General features: G+C 39.6%; 1 protein-coding gene across 1 annotated transcript; it reads right to left on the minus strand.

Moving 5' to 3' along the window:
* Positions 1 to 1558: 1558 nt before the first annotated feature.
* Positions 1559 to 17431, minus strand: trpa1b (transient receptor potential cation channel, subfamily A, member 1b). The gene is made up of 27 exons (XM_026363605.1): positions 17336 to 17431; positions 15773 to 15935; positions 15370 to 15545; positions 14579 to 14686; positions 14285 to 14393; positions 13566 to 13711; positions 12675 to 12811; positions 11721 to 11769; positions 10744 to 10843; positions 10548 to 10648; positions 9923 to 10098; positions 6870 to 7034; positions 6662 to 6776; positions 6295 to 6461; positions 5814 to 5904; positions 5631 to 5690; positions 5010 to 5102; positions 4436 to 4506; positions 4154 to 4310; positions 3924 to 4013; positions 3431 to 3600; positions 3203 to 3332; positions 2727 to 2909; positions 2561 to 2629; positions 2315 to 2416; positions 2103 to 2221; positions 1559 to 1772 (listed from the first exon to the last, which is right to left on the minus strand). Exons 1-27 carry the CDS (start codon positions 17429 to 17431, stop codon positions 1559 to 1561), a joined length of 3357 nt encoding a protein of 1118 aa, XP_026219390.1.
* Between the last annotated feature and the right edge of the window lie 2205 nt (positions 17432 to 19636).

The following is a 19636-nucleotide window of genomic DNA, read 5'->3' on the forward strand; positions in this document are numbered from 1 at the left end:
CCTGCCATGCCAGGGTCACTAGAGGGAGGAATCGCTGGGCTGAATACAGTACTGTACTCAACAGTTCCCACCGATACCGTGTAATATCTACCAGCACACGGCTCTAATACAACATGATTAGGATACTAATGTGTTCATAATGATGTTCCGATTCAAAAAAATGCATTTAATCGTGATTTTAAGCTGCTCTGTGGTTTTTGTCTGCACATATTTCCCTTTATCTCAGACCAAGAATTACCTATTCTGATTTCCTGAACCTGACATCAGCTGAACTTTAGGGGTATCCCTGCTCTTAGCTTATCCTGGGAAGCTAGAGCTTCAGACAAGCTTTCATCTCAGCCCATCTGAGCGGGGTGAATGCTCGACAGTGGTGCAAACCAAAAGGCTCTGTTGCTGGATTTGCTCCTGATTTGATCTATTGTCTTTTTTTACATACATAAATAGGTACTAGATGTGTGACACATATTTCAACCTGTTGCTTCAATCTCTGTCAAACGTGTCAGGTCGACATAAAACACTTGGCTTATTAGTCATTTTGTGGATGTAGCTCCTTAAGTAAAAACAGAAAATATTGTTCAAAACATCAGTGTAATTGATAGTTGCATGGTTATTGTATTTGCACTGGGAATAATTAAATTCAGGGCCAACAGTAATAAATATCACTTGAAACTTGACTTGAAGGGAGAGCTAGCATTTGTCTATCAGCAAAGACTTTCAAGGGTCACAACCTCTAACGGGGCCCTACGCTAGAGAAGCACAGAGACAGGTGCAGGCTCATGATGTCAGATGCCTTTCTCTGTTCTCTCCCAGTGTCCCATAATTCCCATGATCACTACTGAAGCGACTCACAGCACATTAAGCTGGCGTGTTACACCAGTGAAGAAGTCGGTGCACAGATGAGTGGCAAGATAAGTGTTTGAAATCTTTTTTTTTTTTTTTTTTATAAAGGATTTTGTCATGTGGTAAACAGAATTACAAAACACACAAAGTTTAAGTCAAACTGATCAAATTATTTAGATAATCTGAATTTTAGACATTCATGTCTACAACAACAGTTTTTGAAAGTATTTATGTGACTTTAAATAGAATCAGTGACCATGTCTACACCTCAAATCATAATTTAATTTAATTTAATTATTTAAAACTCCAAATGAAATTCCTACATTTGAGGAAACAACTCTCAGCTCTTTGACTGCCGGTCTGTATCACAAGTATCGCTTAACTACTGTAGCAAACCTGAAATGTGATGACTCTCATGCATTACATGCATTAATCATGAAAACACACACATCCCTTTGTTTATTTACTTTATTTAGAGATATTTATTGGTAAGGTGGAAGAAAAGGAGATGACATATTACATAGATGAAAGAGCACACACAGTATTTTGCATTTAAGCTTTACTCATTAGACAGATAAAGACTAATGTTTAATATAATAAACCGCAGTGAGCAGCAGTTGTCTAATAAGGCCATTATTACATATACTTTCACATGTATGCATTTGGTAAAATTATATAACTGTTGCTATGTTTGGATGTGCTTTTCATCACATCCTCTTCACTTTCTTTTGGACTCAATGGCTTTCATCAGAGGAACCCAGCGAGACACAGTGTGCCCTCTGGCTTTAACCTGGCTCAAGCCCGGCCACATGCTGGCTTTGACGTTCACGGGGCCATCGCACTCGTCTGCCTCTGAGGTGATCTCCATCTTCTGGATGATGAGCTTAAGGAGGCTGTGCTGCTTCTCCAGCATGCTTGACATCTCTTTCATCCTGGAGAAGACGACATAAGTTCATGTAGTTCTCAGAGAGCCTTGATTCATCTAAGTGGTTCCATGTTCTTATTATAGAAAAGGGTTCAGTGAGTCACATCTGTCTTTGACCGTGTCACAGACTCTATTTATTTTTATCCACTAGGGGTCGCTCAAGCATCAAAAACTTATTTTATTCTCTACACACAGTTAAATGTGCCCTATGCCTTGACTCATTTTAGTCCTATACCTTATGGGAATTTACTTCATTAAAGAAATGTATTAAAATACATTGTGCATACTTTCACGATACAACTCTCACATGATCGCCACGTACTATCGTGTACTTTACCTGGACTTTTGCTTTTTGAGCTCGTTCTCTATTACTGGGCAGTTCTGTGATTTGGCCTGCAGACGACTCCAGACTTCATCGGTCTCATCCTCACTCGTGAATAATTGCCTTAAATAGTGCTGTAAACAGAGGGCAGATATATAACTGAGAAAAGTTACAAAGAAAATTAGATTTCTGGTAGAGTGTTTGTTTTCTGTGAGTATTGAGCGTACCCTGGAGCACTTGCGATTGGGGTAGATGGTGATGGAGCGTTTGTCGACTCGTTTCATGAACCAGTAAGGGAGCTTATCTTCTAGAGCGGTGTGGAGGTCAATCTGGGGTCAAAACATCAGATTTTGAGGTGAGACTTGGGGAAGAAATTCTCTACTGACAAGCTCTGGTCCGACCAACCAAGATAAAAAACAGTTGGCATAGATCTTAAAAAGCTTTTGACACAAACAGGTTATTCTGATACATACCTGCATGGCAATTCTTTTTAGTGCAGCATTTCTTTGCACTTCAGCAATGTCTCCAACTGCTAAACCGATCTATAGCACAATAACACAAATAAGAACATTTACAAAAGAACAAATAAGAACATTTACTGTAGTCATCACACAGTCAGCAATTACCTAACATGCTTACCATCAGGTTCACCAGCAGAATTGGCATGAGCAGAACAAAGCACACGAAAATGAAGTAAGTCAGGAAACCAAAAGGAAGTTCATTGTTCAGATATGTTTCAAGGAAGTTATTCTGGTAGTTCAGTTCCCCGACCATCATCACAAATGTCTGCATCACTGAGAGTGGCACACTGTCAAACTGTTTCTGAAGAAAGAAAAGACCAAAGTTATCAGTGATAGTTCAATTTTACAGCATTTTCTCAAAGGCAGTGGAACAAATCATTTATAATAAACCCACAACAATCAATCATTTATTGCCCTAACATGTTAGTTTTACACTGTTTTTATAGAGAAATACAAATTACTAATTAGAGCTTCAGTCGGATTTTGTTAACTAGGATTGGACACAGCCTTTTGCTATTAATAACCAAACGGTCTTTTATCCACCTAACATTAGTAGCTTAGCAAGATCAGAGTTTTTAAAGTTTGTCCTCCTACCTGGTTCAGCATCAGAGCATGGAATGCCAATCCAAACGCTAACATCAGGTACACAAACAACATGACAATGCGAACCAGTGTCTTCATGATCTCTCCAAACATCACAACATAGATGCCAACACCCTCAAACCTAAGGTAAAAAGGGCAAGAAAGGAACATATGAAGGGATTTGTAACTTGGAAATGACATTACACTGTAAGGGTGCACATAAGACAGAACAAGTAATACCTCTGGAGATAAAGGAGAAATCCAACCCAGGAGTTTAACACTGCGATTGCCCCTGCTTGCCAATGTAAAGAACCCTCCATATTGAACATGACTGGGATGATGTACAGAAGAGAGAAGACGGCCGAGAACCAGTCGCAGTGATTGGAATAATCCTTGAAGTAATTCCAGCGCTTTTAAGTAATAAAAAAAAACAAAACAGTAAAAATACAAAAACAATCAGACAGGAAGTTGTCAGTGCACTCGTTCAACAGTCACGCATGACAACATTTTACTTGTAAATTACCGAACCTGCACTGTGGAGTGTGGAAATGATTCTTACAGCTATAACTGAATGGTCAAGAGTGAAGGTGACTTTGTGACTATACCCCTTCAGTGATCCTGCAAATTTAAATCTGAACATGTTCCTGCACACCTGACTGCTAGTGTCACGCAGACCAGATTTATGAGCACACGCGTCATACAGTATGTGGTAATGACACTTGTTTGACAGTACCTGCTGTGATATTTGCACTAATTCCTTCGCTATGCAGTAGACGCTCATGACCAAGACCATCACCATGCAGAAGGTCAGGAACAGACTTTGCTGTGAAATGATAAAATTGGGACAGTTTATTATGGTGAACCGTGTCGATGTGCTTTACAGGAACCTGATTCACTTATCATAAATATAAGTTACAAATGCACAAACACAGAACCAACTACTGATCAGCATTAGTACTTTACCTCTATAAAAGCCGTGGGCACCATGATGATACTGTGCTCGCCTGTGTCAGTAACGTTCATCGTGGGCCTTAGATTCACTATTAGGTGAGTCAGGGGCAGCAGGCCTAACAGGTACATGAACATGTTGAGCAGATGAGCGGTGCTCCCATATGCAATCCTGTGGAATAATGCAAAGATAGAGATATTTACAATGGCCATGTCAAATTAAACAATGTTTTATATTCTAATGAATCACAACATGTCAAAGTAATAAATATCCCTCTCAGGGACTAAATCACACACCACTTCATTCGCAGGTACTTTTTGCAGACAGGGTGGTTGAGGAGTTCAATGCGGTTGTACTGCACCATTGCCTGCAGGAAGAGTAACAGAGAAATAGTTCACAATGACACATTAGCTAAAACCAGGGAATCATTTTTCCATTTTAGACACTGCTAACCTGCTGCTCCTCACTCTCTCTCTGCCAACCAAAACAGAGGGCTTGTACGACGGCAGGAATATGTTCTCTAACTTTTGAAGATAATCAAAAGTATGACAAAGTGTCACCTTCATCCTAATGTGTCAGCTGTTAGTAGGCATAACAGGTGAAAGGGCTTTTCCTCTCTTACTAACCAGCATAGTGTGGTTTGACAAAGCCAAAAACCTTATGCAGAATCCCTTACAGATGGATAGGCTAATCCTGAGCAGATGAGCTTCTACATGCAGAATTGGAGCCCATGGATAAGTGTGTACAGAGGGAGTCTTGTTAGAGGACAATGCGTGACTACAATACACCTTTACTCCTTATCAGTCACGAGGGAGTAGATTATTTGCATTCTGCTGCACCAAAATCAGATTCTAGAGAAAAGTTGCTTACATTGAGGGCGGCAAGTGGCTGATATCCCGTGGTCTTGCCAAATGACTTCGTCACTTCAAGAGGAGCTTGGAGCCAGGCAAAATCGTATTCAATCTACAACACATAAAGAACAATTACATTTTTGCCTGACAGACACAATACATTACCCATTGTGTGTAGATATGTATGCTCAGAGAGACATGTCTGACATGTAGATACAGTTATGTAGAAGTCTGCAGATAGATATCGTGCTGTGGGTACTGAGGTCTTAGAAAAGAAAGATTATTTTCTGCCTTTAAATGGATTTGAATTGAAATACAGTGTAGACATTGTTAATGTTGAGTGTAAACAGTAGTCCTGTGTTCCAATGGCACTTTGTATTTCTTAATGAATTATTAGAATAGTTAAAGGGCAAAGTTAAAAGGGTAATTGATCACTAAAAAATGCTTTTGCAATTATATTAACATAGCTGAAAACAATTTTGCTGTATAAAAATACAATGAATAGAGGCTTACTCAAACTCATTTCATGCATGTTTTCATGGGAAACAAGGACATTTCTAAGTGACCCCAAATGTTTGAATGGTAGCATAGTTAATAGACTGTTGTGATGTTTTGATTATGCAATTTGTGGCTTAATTACATGGTAGTCAGGACTGTTGTGATCCTCATCAGATTCCCTCACACAGCGGTCCAGTAGGTGCTAGGTCGAGTAGGTATTGGAGAAAGTAGTAAACAGTGTGACACAGTGAGACAGTGTATATACAGTAACAAACTGCAGAAAGTCTTAAATTTGATTTAGTTCATTTCTTTGACAGTGCCAAACCTTGTAGGTCTCTGGCTGAAACTCAATCATGTCAAATATGGGACATCGCTGACTTGAGTTGACTCCAAAAAGTCTCAAAGCCTCAGTACATCTAACGAAAGAAATACACAGGTTAAGCTTAGTCAGCTTAAGTCATTACACTCAATTTATGTCTAGACATGAAAAAATTGTGATTTTGACATCATAGTATTATTACACTGTGTCAGTAATTCCCAGTAATACTCCCAGATTGTACAGTTGATGGTATGATCACATGAAATGTCTACACAGAGTGGATTTAAATTCATATAACCATGAGAAACATTTAAAACCAAATTTTTATGCTTGAAAAATATAGTCAGGTAATAGAAAATTCATGTTTTCAAATGAGAAATATTAACATTCAAATATTTAATAAATATATAGTTTACAAAAGTAAATCAGACAGTGTCTCTTATTTGATTATTTCTTTACAGAACAGACTCTTATATACCTAACATACCTGTCACTGTCAATTACTGCATTCACCACATCTTTTCTTCCATTTTGCAAAGCTTCATGGAGGAACGATGTGTCATTTTTGTTCAAGACGAGCTCTGCTCCCCGGCTAAGCATGAGCTTGACTGCAGCCACATGTCCCTCCCTTGCTGCGAAGTGAATTGCTGTGTTCTGGCACATGAATACATAACAGGAGACAGTACTTTGCATTTATTATAGAACAGTGATATGTGTCTTATTTAATGCTACTAGTAGTTACTAGTGCACTGGTATTTAGAAAACAAAATAATGTGCAGAACATATTAATGAACAAAAAGCTCATTGTAAATACGTGTATAATTAATCCTGATTAAGTGGTAATTAAACCTCACCCCATCCTCATCTGTTTTATCCAGTAACTTGGGATTAGCTGACAGGAGAATCTCGATTGTTTGTGTGTATCCTTCAGCTGCAGCATGGTGCAGACAAGTCAGGCCTTTATAATCACTGTGAACAAAACACCCCGAAGAGGAATCAGTAACAAATCAGAATTGTACACAGGTTTGTATACAAATGTTTCCTCTATTTGCACGTGTTTACCTGTGGAAAAGAGCTCCTTTGCGCAGCAGCAGCTGTACCACCTTAGTGTGCCCCCCTCTTGAAGCCAAATGAAGTGGGGTCAGGCCCCTCTCATCACCTTCATTTAGCAAACGAGAGTCTGTGATGCTCTCCAGTAATCGGTGACATGTATTGATACGCCCATACCTTAAAGAACACAGTGGAAGCATTAGACTGTGGAAAAAACTATTTTTAGCCCCGTCAAAAAAGACCCACAGCACAACAGAGTTTGGAAACAGTTTCTGTGCAGCAAAGTTTCTCTCATTCAGAGACACTTAATATCCAGTTTAAACACCTGAACGTGTAGTTAAAATATAGATAAGGGGTTGAAGAGTGTTAATGACTAACGGTGATGCAAACTGAGAGAAGACATAAACAGAAGTGATATACAGTAAAAGCCTGTACTAAGCTCTTTTTCACTCCTGAACCTTTTCAGAAGGTCAACGGCAGCATTTTGTATCAGTACAGCGGGACAGGTGGGATAAAGCAAATGAGGTGTCAACTAGAATATGACATCATACTGTGACTTTCATTCACCCTGTAGCTCTAAAGAAATGGGTCTACATGTAAAAAAAATCAATAACAATAAAGTTTAGTGTCCTGTCATTTCACACTATTACAATTGTTTATATGTGACCAGTTAATTAAATTCTATTCTTGTGCCAGTTGTGCTGGGTCATTGTGTAATAAAGATGTCACAGCAATTAATTTTCAAAAGGGTTTCAAGTGCTGTAACGTTTCTGTAATGGATCAGACGAATGGACAGCACCAGAGGTAAGTTGAGGAAATGATTTATTGTAAAAAAAAAAAAAAAAAGAGGAAGTAATGAATGTGGAGAATCACTGAAGGGGTCAGCTGGCCTTGACTGGTGAATATTGGCATGAGAGACCGATATAGGCAATCTTGACCGGTGGGAGTGAGGATGGCAGCATCGGGGAGTAGTTGAGTATTTGCTGGGCAGCAGAGGAGTGAAGACAGTGGCAATGATCCTAGTTCATGGTCTCCTTCTGGCTATTAGTTTGAGGATGTAAATCAGAGGAGAGACTAACAGCCTCTGCATGCAGATAGGAAAAACGCCCTTCCCCATGGAGGCACCATAGGAGGGAGGAGATCAAAAGTGCAGTCATAAGGGCAGTGTGGAGGCAGTGAGGTCCTTCATGCCTTGTTGAGTGCCTTTAGTGGAGTTTAGACCTCCTGATCTGGATTGGCTTGGTGGATTCACAAGAGTGTTGCCCTCCCACGTTATCACTTCTGCAACATGTGGTTCCCTTGTGTGACCAAATTAATGGTGCCAATGAGATTTTTATGAAGGTTGCAATGCAGCCAACTTATCTTTCAACTACTGTGAAACTCCGCGGTAAAAGGTGTCCTGGAGCAGTGCTTCCCAACACTGGTCCTCAAGGCCCACTGCTCTGCTTGTTTTCCAACTGTCCCTGTCCCACCCACTGCTGATTACCTGGATCAGGTATTTGCAGCCAATGAGCAGCTGTTTCTAGTCAGCTTCTGATTGGCAGGTTCCTTTCACTTGCTATCAGCCTCATAATTATGAAGTATAAGCGTAAGTCTACGGCAAAGTTCATTACAGATCAAATTGCTTGAGCCAGAGTCTATAAAAATAAGCATTTGAAAAAAAAGCAGGCTTTAGACTGTCTCTCCTATTCTGCCATTCTCCACTAGTGGGCTAAACCCATCAGTAAGGAGATGACACATGTTAATCAAGTCCACTGCATGGAAAAGGGGGGAGGTTGTACCACCATCAGGAAGGCCCTGCAATGACCAGGATCCCCTGCATATCTCTCAGGTAGACAGATATGGGGCTAATGACCAGCGAGAACAGGAGGTGCAGGGGTAGAAGGTGTCCTGGCTTGGCAGAATTTGACAAAGACAGGGGGTGAGCTGATATGGTACAGACTAGCAGAGTTTGAGAAGACACAGCACAGTCTGTAATGATACTCAGAGTGTCCACAGCAAAACACAAGGTAAGAATGTGGCACATGTATAAACAATGAAGCCCGTCTATTTTCTGGTCAGAAAAACCTGTGCACAAATCCTCAAAAACTGTCAATGAAAGTCCCGCTCCAACTTCACACACAGAGCAATCAGAAAGTCCTCCAAACTGCAAAATCCAAATGACCTGATCCTTTTAATGTCCCAGAATCTAAATTCAGAATCCCAAATCCTTGATATGATGTCCAAGTCCCAAATAAAAAATTATTAGAGAAGACTTACAGAAATGAGGGGCAAGCGGTGGCAGAAAATAAGGAACAAACACAGGTTGGAAACTCAGGAAATATGGCAGGAAAATGGGCTGAAGAGCAGCTGCGCTAAAGGCAACAAACAATGTGCCACTAAGTAAGTGAAACAGAGCATGTTAAATACAAAGGTGGACAGGATACATTCAGGAAGCAATCAACAGACTGAACCAAGACAGAGGCAGGAGGACAGGAAATAGGAGATAGGAGATAAGATAATCATTCGCTATAAATCAGCAAATCAGAAGCAGAACCACGACAAAGTCAGAACTTTCTCACAGGATTGGAGACTGAGCATCGGTGAAGCTGTATTTAAAGGCATTTAGTAAAGCCTCCTTTTTCATTCATGCTTTACACTCCCTATGGTATCATGGATCGATACACTTGTTAGACAGTAACTAGAAGAACATTGTCAGAATATGATGCTAACTTTCCACTGAAGCTGGGATTTTTACAGTAAGATAAGGAAGATGTTCAGCAGCATTTCCATTCCAATAAAAACAAATGATGAAATTCTGTTGTTCTGCTGCATAGGAATCAATGGTTTTCATGGGATACATGTTGGACATTACAAGCTGAAGGTTGCAGCTCTAAACTAACAGAAACAATATTAACAGAGTACATAAAGTACATCGTACATAAGTCGCTGTCAACAGTGACACTGCAGATGTTTCTTTGATCAAATTTGCAAAGTCTAAGAAAGTCAGTGGACAATCAGGTCAAATCAGTATTTTTAGTTCAATGGTATGGAAAGTTGTGCCTACAGGGATTAATTGAACTCACTGAGCAGCAAAGTGCAAGGCAGACTTCTTATCCTTGGACTTGCACGCAAGGCCAACCTGCCCCGAGAGGCCCAGCATGTTCTTCACTGAGTCATGGATACCCAGTCTGCAAGCGTAGTGGAGTGGCGTGCAGCCCTCGTTATCCTCGCAGCTGAGCAATGTCTTCACACTGGTATGCTAAAGTTAAACACATTAAAAACACAGTGTATTGATACATTATAACGTGCAGTAATGGATTGTTAGTAGTTTAAATAATACACACGTGTAAAAGGCTTCAGTAAGTTGTCGCAGTCCTGCATTATTTGCACATATTATACAAAGTTACACATACACTTTCTAAGATTATACACAGATAGACCCAAGTCACACAGTATCTGGAAATCTTGGTGGCTCATTTTGACAGCTTTGAAATCATTAGCTTAAACAGTTTTAAACAGTCATGTGGCTTAGTGAAGTGAAGTGAACTTCATCAGCTGGCCTTGAATGCATGCAGCTTGGCTCAAGGCAAATTCATCAAGGACAGTGAGGTCATTAGATTCCAATCTCTTAATGACTTGTTTATATAGGCAGCATGCTGTGCATCTGATAAGCTACAAACATTGATTGACTCCACTGATTGAGGGTACCTGCAGTACTTCTTCCGGGAGATTCTTCAGGCCCTTGGGCTGCAGAATGGCCAGGTGAAGGAAATTACAACCGCATCTGTCTTTCACATTTACATTTGTACCTAAAAAGATTGCATTGGATGATGCATTATTAAGCATACTTGCAAATTATTTGCGCATTGACTGTAGAGTTATGGAGTACAGTATTGTAACTTGCCTTTTGACAAGAGCAGAGCCACAGTTTTCCATGCTCCACAGCTTGTAGCCAGCAGCAGAGGAGTATGACCTTTGCAATCGATGCTGTTTAGGTCTGCACCCTGATGAGAGAATGCTCCAAAGCCTTAACACTACAGTATTAATTAACACATTTAATTTTATATATATTTGCTGCATATGCAAAATAATGAAACCATTTTGAGTTTGTGTTAAATCATACACTGCGTAATATTGCATGTAGGGTACTGATAGTGAAATTAAATGGACCTTAAATAAATAAATACATTTTAGATAGATCAGGATAGTTTATTATAATGACACTCAGTGCATGTGAATTAAATGGGTGGTACAGGGTTTTTTTTTTATACCAAGCTCAAAACCTCAGTTAGTCTGGTTATAAAGAGCTCTTACTCAATATATTTCCTGCAGTTGACTGGTTTTTGATGAAAGGTTATCTCAGTGTCTTCAATTTACACATGCCCAGTGTGTACAAGTTTGTTTCCTGTCACAGTGTTTGCCAACAGAATGAGTTGACAGGAGATAAACTTGGACCCCAGCTTTTTCCTAGCAACACAGTTTGTGTTAAACTGGACCACAGAGTGGAACAGAGAGTGGCAGATGGTCTAGAAGCAGTAGGTACCGCTATTAATGTTTACTAAGCTGGGGGCTGTGTTTGAAGTTGCAAATACTGTTTAGCCGTGGCAATGACACCAGAAATAGAATCACTATGTCACAAAATGAAATACAAGAGCAGTAAAAACAGTCCTAGAGCAAGTAATCACAGGTGCAAAAGCTGTTAGTCTTCCTTTTAATTAAATAGCTTGAATATTTATTAAAGAAAAAAGGCGAAGGTGGCTTCTAAAACATTTCATGCACTTAAGGGAAGACATGAAAGATGTCCCCGATGCTGATGTTGGAAATATCCTGTGTATATAAGGTGTGGGATGTGTATTTGTGTGTTGTCTGTGCCTTATTTACCAAAGAAATGAGGTACTCCGCCAGCTCTGCATGGTCAAATATTGTAGCCCTGGAAATGTAAACACAATTGTTGAAAAGCAACCACACATGATTTGGTGAGTCAAGGTCCTACTGATACTGTCAGATGTCACGTAAGGGCAATCCTATTTTAATTCAGCTTTGCTCAGAGCATGATATAACAACCAGATTTGCCTTCGCAGTCAGCGTGTTTTATCTCTATGATTGCAATGGTTCATTTCAATGACGCACTTCCACAACTAATTCGTGGTGTTCTGGTGAAATCCTGCATTAAGAGAGACTGAGTGACAATCTACAGGGAAATATGCACAGATGATGTCTGGAGAGAGAGCATGGAAAAGGAATAAAAATGTAGGGTGAGAACCTTTGTTTCCAGACTTACTGTAAAACAAGAGACTACACAGTCTAATTTATCATGACCCAGAGCTATCCCATTCCTCTTGTACTTGTATCATCTCTTACTCTGTTGCCGTGCCAACACAAATAGCTTGTAGATAAAATCACTGTGGAAGTCATATCTTTATTATGTAGTCACAGAGTTATTATTATCCCCAATTAAGGCTCATTATTCAGATAACCATAGCCAAGGGATTTTATACGTATGTTCCACTTGTTTGTCACAGTGTTGATTTTGCACAGATGGACTGATCTTTACACAGCAAGAATAAGCAGCTGAGCAGTAATATACATACAATATATTATAAATATAAGTATAATAAATGCCGTGTTGTGTAGTTTAAACGACTACATTCAGTGCTTTAGCATGTGTAGTTGAAGTTGTGAAGATAACCCTAGCTACATTTTGGAAGATAAGCTTTGTTTGGTTTGTTGATAAGAATTAATTAGAACGGAGATGGCTCTGGACCTCTAAAGCACACTAATTAACACACTACCTTCCACCTCAGGGGTCAGGGTGGAAGTGTAAGCTGAGCCCACCTGTGTAGAGGGGTCTGACACGCCCCATCAGTTAGGTTGATTATGTCTTCCACGCGGTCGACGGAGGAGAGCATCAGTTTAACCACCTCAGTAGCACCCTGCGTGCAGGCCAAATGTAGCGGTGTGCACCTGTCGTTCTGGACAGCAACAAACATGATTACATTTTGGGCAATGACATATGAATTAACACAATGACCAATCACATGCTCTTCAAAAATAATCATATCTGCTCTATACGGGCACACTGTGGCATACAGAGACAGAAAGGAGTAGACGCAGGCTTCAGCGTGTACTCACTTCCACACATACCCTACATATTGTGCACTTCCCCAGTGTAACATTAGCAAAGTATCTCTTGCAGATTTGCTGGTTGAACACAGGGGCCTGTAACACAAGCCTTTAATGAGATAACCAGGACTGCAGGAGGAGGCCAGTGATTGCTCCACTCAGCTCCACGGTTTAAGTGGAGGTAATTTGTATCAATTTAGCCAACCAAAGCTATTACTGTACTCACTATTCCTGCTGTAGCTCTGGCCACTAGCCCAGGGCTAAACATAACGATCACTCGCAGATGGGCACGATAAGGCTGACGTGCTCAGCCTAAGATGTTTTGTCAGTGAAACACATTCACACGTGTAGGGAAAAGAGGTCTAGATTTAAAAAAAAAAAAAACAATGCAAATGTAAAGTCAGAGTGTGAATGGCAGCTTTTGCAAGACATAGGTCCCAGGTGTTAATGTGTTTGTGACTATGTGATGCAGCGTGATATGAAAAACAGCCAGTGGTTTGACAACCAAATGAATGTCTGCCCTTCTTTATGGCCAGTTTGAAAGTTTATGAGAAGTGCAGATGGCCGAACCACAGTTAAGATTCAGTTTTGTGATGTCAGTACCTGTTGCTGGTCAACTTTGGCGCCATTAGCGATGCAGAGACGGATGGCATCCATATTCCCACCACGAACAGCCAGATGGAGAGGACTGCTCCTGGACTTGTCTAAATAGTTTATGTGGCATGAAGCTGAGCGACCAAGCTCCTCTCCTGCAAACAGAGAATTGAATTAATTAAATTGGTAAATTGTTTCTTTGTGGTGACTCATTTACAGAATTCATACAAGGCTGTTAATCAAGTTTTTTTAGTGAATGCTTGTTGGTATAAGTTATTTGTATTTACTGCCAGAATACATTCCTTCTTTGTCTTTGATATTTAAGTTATTTGTATTTTTTAGTGGTAGACAATAATGGGTAATTGTGTAAATACATGGTGGGCAGTCTATAAATAGATTTAGCAGCAGCACAAGAGTGTGAATACCCATCAGTTCCCTTCCTGAGCAGTCACAGAAATATCATAAATATTTTGTACTGTGACTAAACCTTCCACCAACAACACACAAGTTACTAAGCAGACCTCCCACTGTGGATAAACACACTGACAGTCGGTGGCATCTGGCCCATGTACAAAGTAGCATGACCATTTTTCTGCACTGTCTCTGGGAGCTGAGTTGAGCTCTCCTGGTATCAGCCTAATGTGCTGTTTGGCCTTGTAAAAACCCTTTTCAGTATTGTCAGCACTTTCATTTTTTGATGACAGATAATCAAAATCCTTTTGTCATACCGGCCTTCAGGATCACCTCCATGGCTTTCTTAGCACCTGCAAAGGCAGCTGCATGAATGGCAAAATGACCAAGCTTATTCTGTTGGCACAGCCTCGCTCCGCGTTTTATCTTTCACAGACAGAAGAATGGATGGAGAGAAAGACAAACAGAGACCATTCTTTGTCAGAGACAACGCTGCATAGGGCTGGTTGGCAGTTTAATGCACAGCAACATAATTCATTCTGTAAAGATGGACAGATGCAGGTACACAGTGTGACTGAATGAATACATGAGACCGGAAGTCTCATACATACCAACATGCTGAGAGCCTCACAGTTATTAATGGAGCAGGCTAGTATCACCGGGCTGTTCCCGAGATCTCCCTCTAGATTACAGTCTGTAGCACTGTAGGATAGTAACAGCTGCAGGTGGAAGAGATAAAAAGTGATCAAAACAGGGTGTCCCATCCAGTCCTTACTAATACATAAATGCCTGCATCCATAATTCTCCTCCACACTGCAGCAGCGTCAGTATGTGGACACCAGCCAAATGCTTTGGGGATGACATGACAAAGTCTTTCCAGGTAGACCAACAAGTTAGGTTTTACCACATGTGCAAGAAGTTGTCAGTTGACAAAGTAACAAGTTTATGAAATGTGTAATGTGTCTATCATCTTTCTTGTAAACAGGAAGTAGAGATGAGGAAAGAAATCTAAAACCTTACAGGGCAGCCCGAGACTGGAGATTGAATCTTTCTTAGAAACTGCAATATATTCCCCTGAAGCTCAAAACAATGTACTGTATTGTAGATCAAACATAAAATTACAAAAACACTATTTGAAATGTTTTCATATAACAGATCTTATATATTTAAATAGGAAATAGAAAATAACAAAATATGGGTAAGAACTAAACAAAAGAGCCTGCAGGATCCTGGTCTCCTTTCATCAAAAATAAAAATTGCAATGACCTCTCCATCCGTGCTATAAATCTCCAATGACTGTGTTACAGTGCCATAAAACAAAACAAAACAAAACACAACTCTATATTTGGGAACACACTTCATATGAAGTCCTATTCTAGCTGGGCATTTTTAGCATCATCACCTCCACCAAGTTGTTGTGTCCAAGGTTGATAGCCAAATGCAGAGGAGACAGCAGGGCCATGTTGAGGATATTGGGGTCGGCCCCCAGGTCCAAAAGAGCCCTGCAGCTCTCTGGCTTGTTCCTCTCCACTGCCCAGTGTAGGGGCACACTGCCCTGCTCATCACAGCTGTTCAATTCTGACAGAGGACACAGGAACACATGCAAATAAACACAAACACAAATGTAAAAATGTAAAGATGCATGCAGATACCATGACCTCATATCATATATCATATACATTATGTAAATATTGAGCATTTTGCTCAATACAGTATCCTAAAATGTCGTGGTAATTCACAATACAGCGTATATATTTCACCTGTACTAGAGTGCATGTTATGACCGATGCATGAGATATGCTCACCCTGTGAGTCTACGGAATTGGTGATGAATTGGATGAGGGTGACGTGGCCCCCTGCGGCAGCGTGATGAAGGGGACCGGCTCCACATTCGTCTTTCTCACTCAGGACCTCTGGGCTCTTCCTCACCAGGTTCTCCAGGAGAGCCAGGTCACCCTTCTCAGTCAACTATGTGATAATGTAGAAATTAATGGGCAGAGAAAGGAGGATATGTGTCCATGTGTATTTTAGTATTCACATCTGATTTCAGCTGAGGTTACAGCATGTCAAGAATTATAGTAACATTTTTTCTTATGTGGTTTCTGATTGAAATATAATAAAACAGCAAAAGTGTCATCATTATCTAAATTTTAACTTGAGTTAAATACTGTAAGTCACATAACATAATTCCAATATTCTATTATGTGTCATCAGGTTTGTAGTTCACAGTGACTTTCTTTAAGGTTGTGCAGAGTTAGGATTAATGATGGCATGTTACGTAATACTCTTCAAATCACATCTTAAAACACGTTTTGACTTTCACTTTGGGGCTGTTTCACTAAAGATTTACATGTACAAAAACATATGCAAACCTGATAACACAAGCAAATTAGAATTACCACATTGCTGTTGTTTGCCTCCTCTAACCAGTGACGTAGATTACACACACACACATGCCTTTCCAGACTCAGAGTCTAGGTTTATGCCAGATGTTTATCCCTGATGTAATTAAATTGCTTTCAGATGTCTGAGATATAGCGTTGACAGGGATAGGGCATACATGAGGTCACAATGAGCCTGACCTTTGACTTTTGTCCATCAAAATCTAATCAGTTTATCCCTGACCCCAAGTGACAATTTTGTGCCAAATTTGTCTCATTGCCTTCTTGAGATATTACCATGACCAAGGTTTATATCATTCATCACCTAGTCCACATTGAAATTTGTGATAAAATTTGAAGGAATTGTTTAAATACTAAATTAATAAGATTCTAGTTGGCATTGAGACAACAGACAGACAGACAGACAAGTCAAAAGCATAAAGCTTCGAGCCATGGCTATTGCCAGCACAGAGGCATAAAAATGGCACAGGTTCAATTAGCAAAATAACACGTGCTGTGGATCTTTGTCTACATAAATAAGCAAATAGGGTGCAATGAGTGCACAAAACACAGAAAAGAGAAAAGGCACAAACATAAACTGTGCGCCTTTAATTTAATTTATCAAGCCTAAAAGCAATTGCAGTGGTTGTGACTGTGTCTGTATTTAATATGTTTTAAATGACTAAGCGAAGAACACGTGTTTTCGTGTGTTAAAATATTTGAAATAAGGGGGAAAAATGTGTACATTTGTAAAATAATTATTTGCATTATCAAGGAGCATGTAGCATGGTCATTCTCCAAACACTCCATGACAGATACCAGAGAAATTACCACCTGCACCATGTTTGCATCCCTTGTCATTCATGTAGTTTTTCTTAGTAGTAGTAGTATTAAATTAGGCCCTTTGTGTGTTGTTGAGTATGTTTATTGACTACATTAAAAACATGGTCTATATAAATACAGTATACAGTTTGGTGTAAGCCTCACCTCAAATACATTTAGGCTGACTAGGGCTGGGTCCTCATCCTCTATCACATATGTATAACAGCTGGTCTGTCGGGCCACCTCCCTGCTGAAGTTCATCACTTAGCAGCCACTGGACACAGCAGTGACACGTCTCTAAACAAAACCACATACACTCATTAGAACTCACATATTTATATGCGAGAAAAGCAAATGATCTGAGAAGGATATGGCAATAAAACACATTTATATATAGTCACACAGTCTACGCACACTAGTCTGAACATCTGCATCTTTTCGCAGGTGAGAGTAAAATACTAAAATAGAAATAAAGTCAAAGTTTTGATCACATTGTGTAAGTGGGTACGTCAGGCCTGCAGGAAGAATATAGTGTTATATGACCGAGAGGATAACACCTTAAGCCATAGGCTCATCTTGCCATGATGGGATGTGAGCACAAATGACATTATCTTTACCCAGAAGGACATTCAGATCCACCGACTGTTATGTTCTTCACAGCTGTGGGCAGCTTCTATGGGTCTGTCCCAGTTGTCCTGGGTAATCCTTGGTAAGAAAGATTGAGAACAAACTTAGAATTGTATTAACCAAAATTACAAACAACAAATATTATCTGTGAACAAATTGTCACGGCAAATCATCACTGGCAATTCTCTTCACCTCAGAGCATTTCTCTGGCTTATGCTGCCAAAAGTAGCTTTACGGGATTAAAATTGCAGTTCAGTTCAATCCGATGTGTATGGGAATCATTTTGAGGAAATTATATTCTGTTTCTGTTTACTACTTGTTTTACAAAAACGTCTTTGCACAACTTTCTTCAGACATTTAAGCTATACTGAATGGCTCAGTTAACCTGAATATAAAGTCTAAAAGGCTCTGCACCTTCACTGGCTCCTCTAAGCTGAACAGCATGATTGTCTCCAGATGAGAGATCAATAATTAACTCTAACAGTATGAGCAGTGGTCACCATGACAATCAATTTCATTCACTTCTCTTCGGGCAGCTCTGAAGATTAGTAATGGGTTGTTCTGATCGATCAATGAAGACAAATGGTCCTAAAGTTTAGCGCTCAATGAAACATGTGGTCTTTGCTTCAGGCGACTTCATAATAATTTATTGGCACTATCTATGTGGCAGGTACACATAAAAACTATAGTTCTAAATGTTACAGACGTAGTATTTCTGCTGAGAAAGACCCTGAAATCCAATACAAGGAAGTTCACCAAGTCATGGTATTTATCGAGATATTTCCACCTGAGAAAATGCTTCTATTAGGATCCATAAATATTTTAGTGCTTCTTATACTTACAGTAGGCTTTGGCTCCCACTTAAGGTTTGACCACAGTGTAAAATGATGAGTCACAATGAGTGCCTCTACTGCGCCAGTGATCTCTACATCATTTCACATCCTCTTGTAGCTTGGATAGAATTTCACATTACAGAACACACAGAACAACATTTTCGTCTACTTTGGTGAATTTGACAATGACTCATTGCACTGTATGTAATCCTACTCATCATTTCCGGGCATCGGCGGTAAACAAGTGCCATTGGTTTTGTAATTGAGTCTGACACTCTGTTTGCAGAAGCCATGTGTGCAGAAGTGCACTAATGGGCACTGGTAAACAAATTTCCCAAACATGCTGAAAAAAAAGGTTGTAAACAAGTACTCACTGGCCACATTGTTTGGGGCACCTGTAGAAGAAGAAGAAGAAGAAGAAGAAGAAGAAGAAGAAGAGGGATGTATCTGGATTGCATTAGAGTGTGCAGGTGTCCCTAATAAAGTGGCCAGCGAGTGTAATTCCATTTAAATAAAGTCTGCCTTGCATGGATTCGTTTTTTTGTTTGTTTGTTTTATGTTGATTGTTCATATTCAATTGCATAAAGTTGTCTTTTTCACACATGTGGAATACATGTTATCATACAAAAATAAAAAAATAAATAAAATATAACTTAATTGCCTACAATACCACTTAAAACTATAGTTTTAACTATAGGACTGTTAGATCACAAACATTATAATGATTGTAAAAACTAAAGTGATTACAATTGATAAATAAATGGATAAATTCAGTGAATGATGACACATTTAATAACGACATCTGTTGCTGTGGTCACTGTGCACACTTGTTGGATGTAACTCACACTCACAATGAACTGATTCTAATCAGTGTAACGGCACATGTGAACCACATGCTAAAACTTTAAACATATCTCAGAGATTGAAACAGTTGTTAGCATCCCAAATATCCCTTTTGATTTATCCCTAAAATTGATTGACAAAGTATCGGACATTAAAGACTAAA

Source organism: Anabas testudineus, chromosome 2 (genome assembly GCF_900324465.2).
Source record: "Anabas testudineus chromosome 2, fAnaTes1.2, whole genome shotgun sequence".
Classification (NCBI taxonomy): domain Eukaryota; kingdom Metazoa; phylum Chordata; class Actinopteri; order Anabantiformes; family Anabantidae; genus Anabas; species Anabas testudineus.

What these genes read in the sequence shown, in the direction of transcription:
- trpa1b (XM_026363605.1), bottom strand. Translation starts at nt 17,431, where the DNA reads ATGAACTTCAGCAGGGAGGTGGCCCGACAGACCAGCTGTTATACATAT. An exon ending in TGTCAGACCCCTCTACACAG is followed by an intron (nt 11,770 to 12,674) that starts GTGGGCTCAGCT and finishes TTACATTTCCAG; the next exon opens with GGCTACAATATTTGACCATG. An exon ending in CGGAGTACCTCATTTCTTTG is followed by an intron (nt 10,844 to 11,720) that starts GTAAATAAGGCA and finishes TTCTCTCATCAG; the next exon opens with GGTGCAGACCTAAACAGCAT.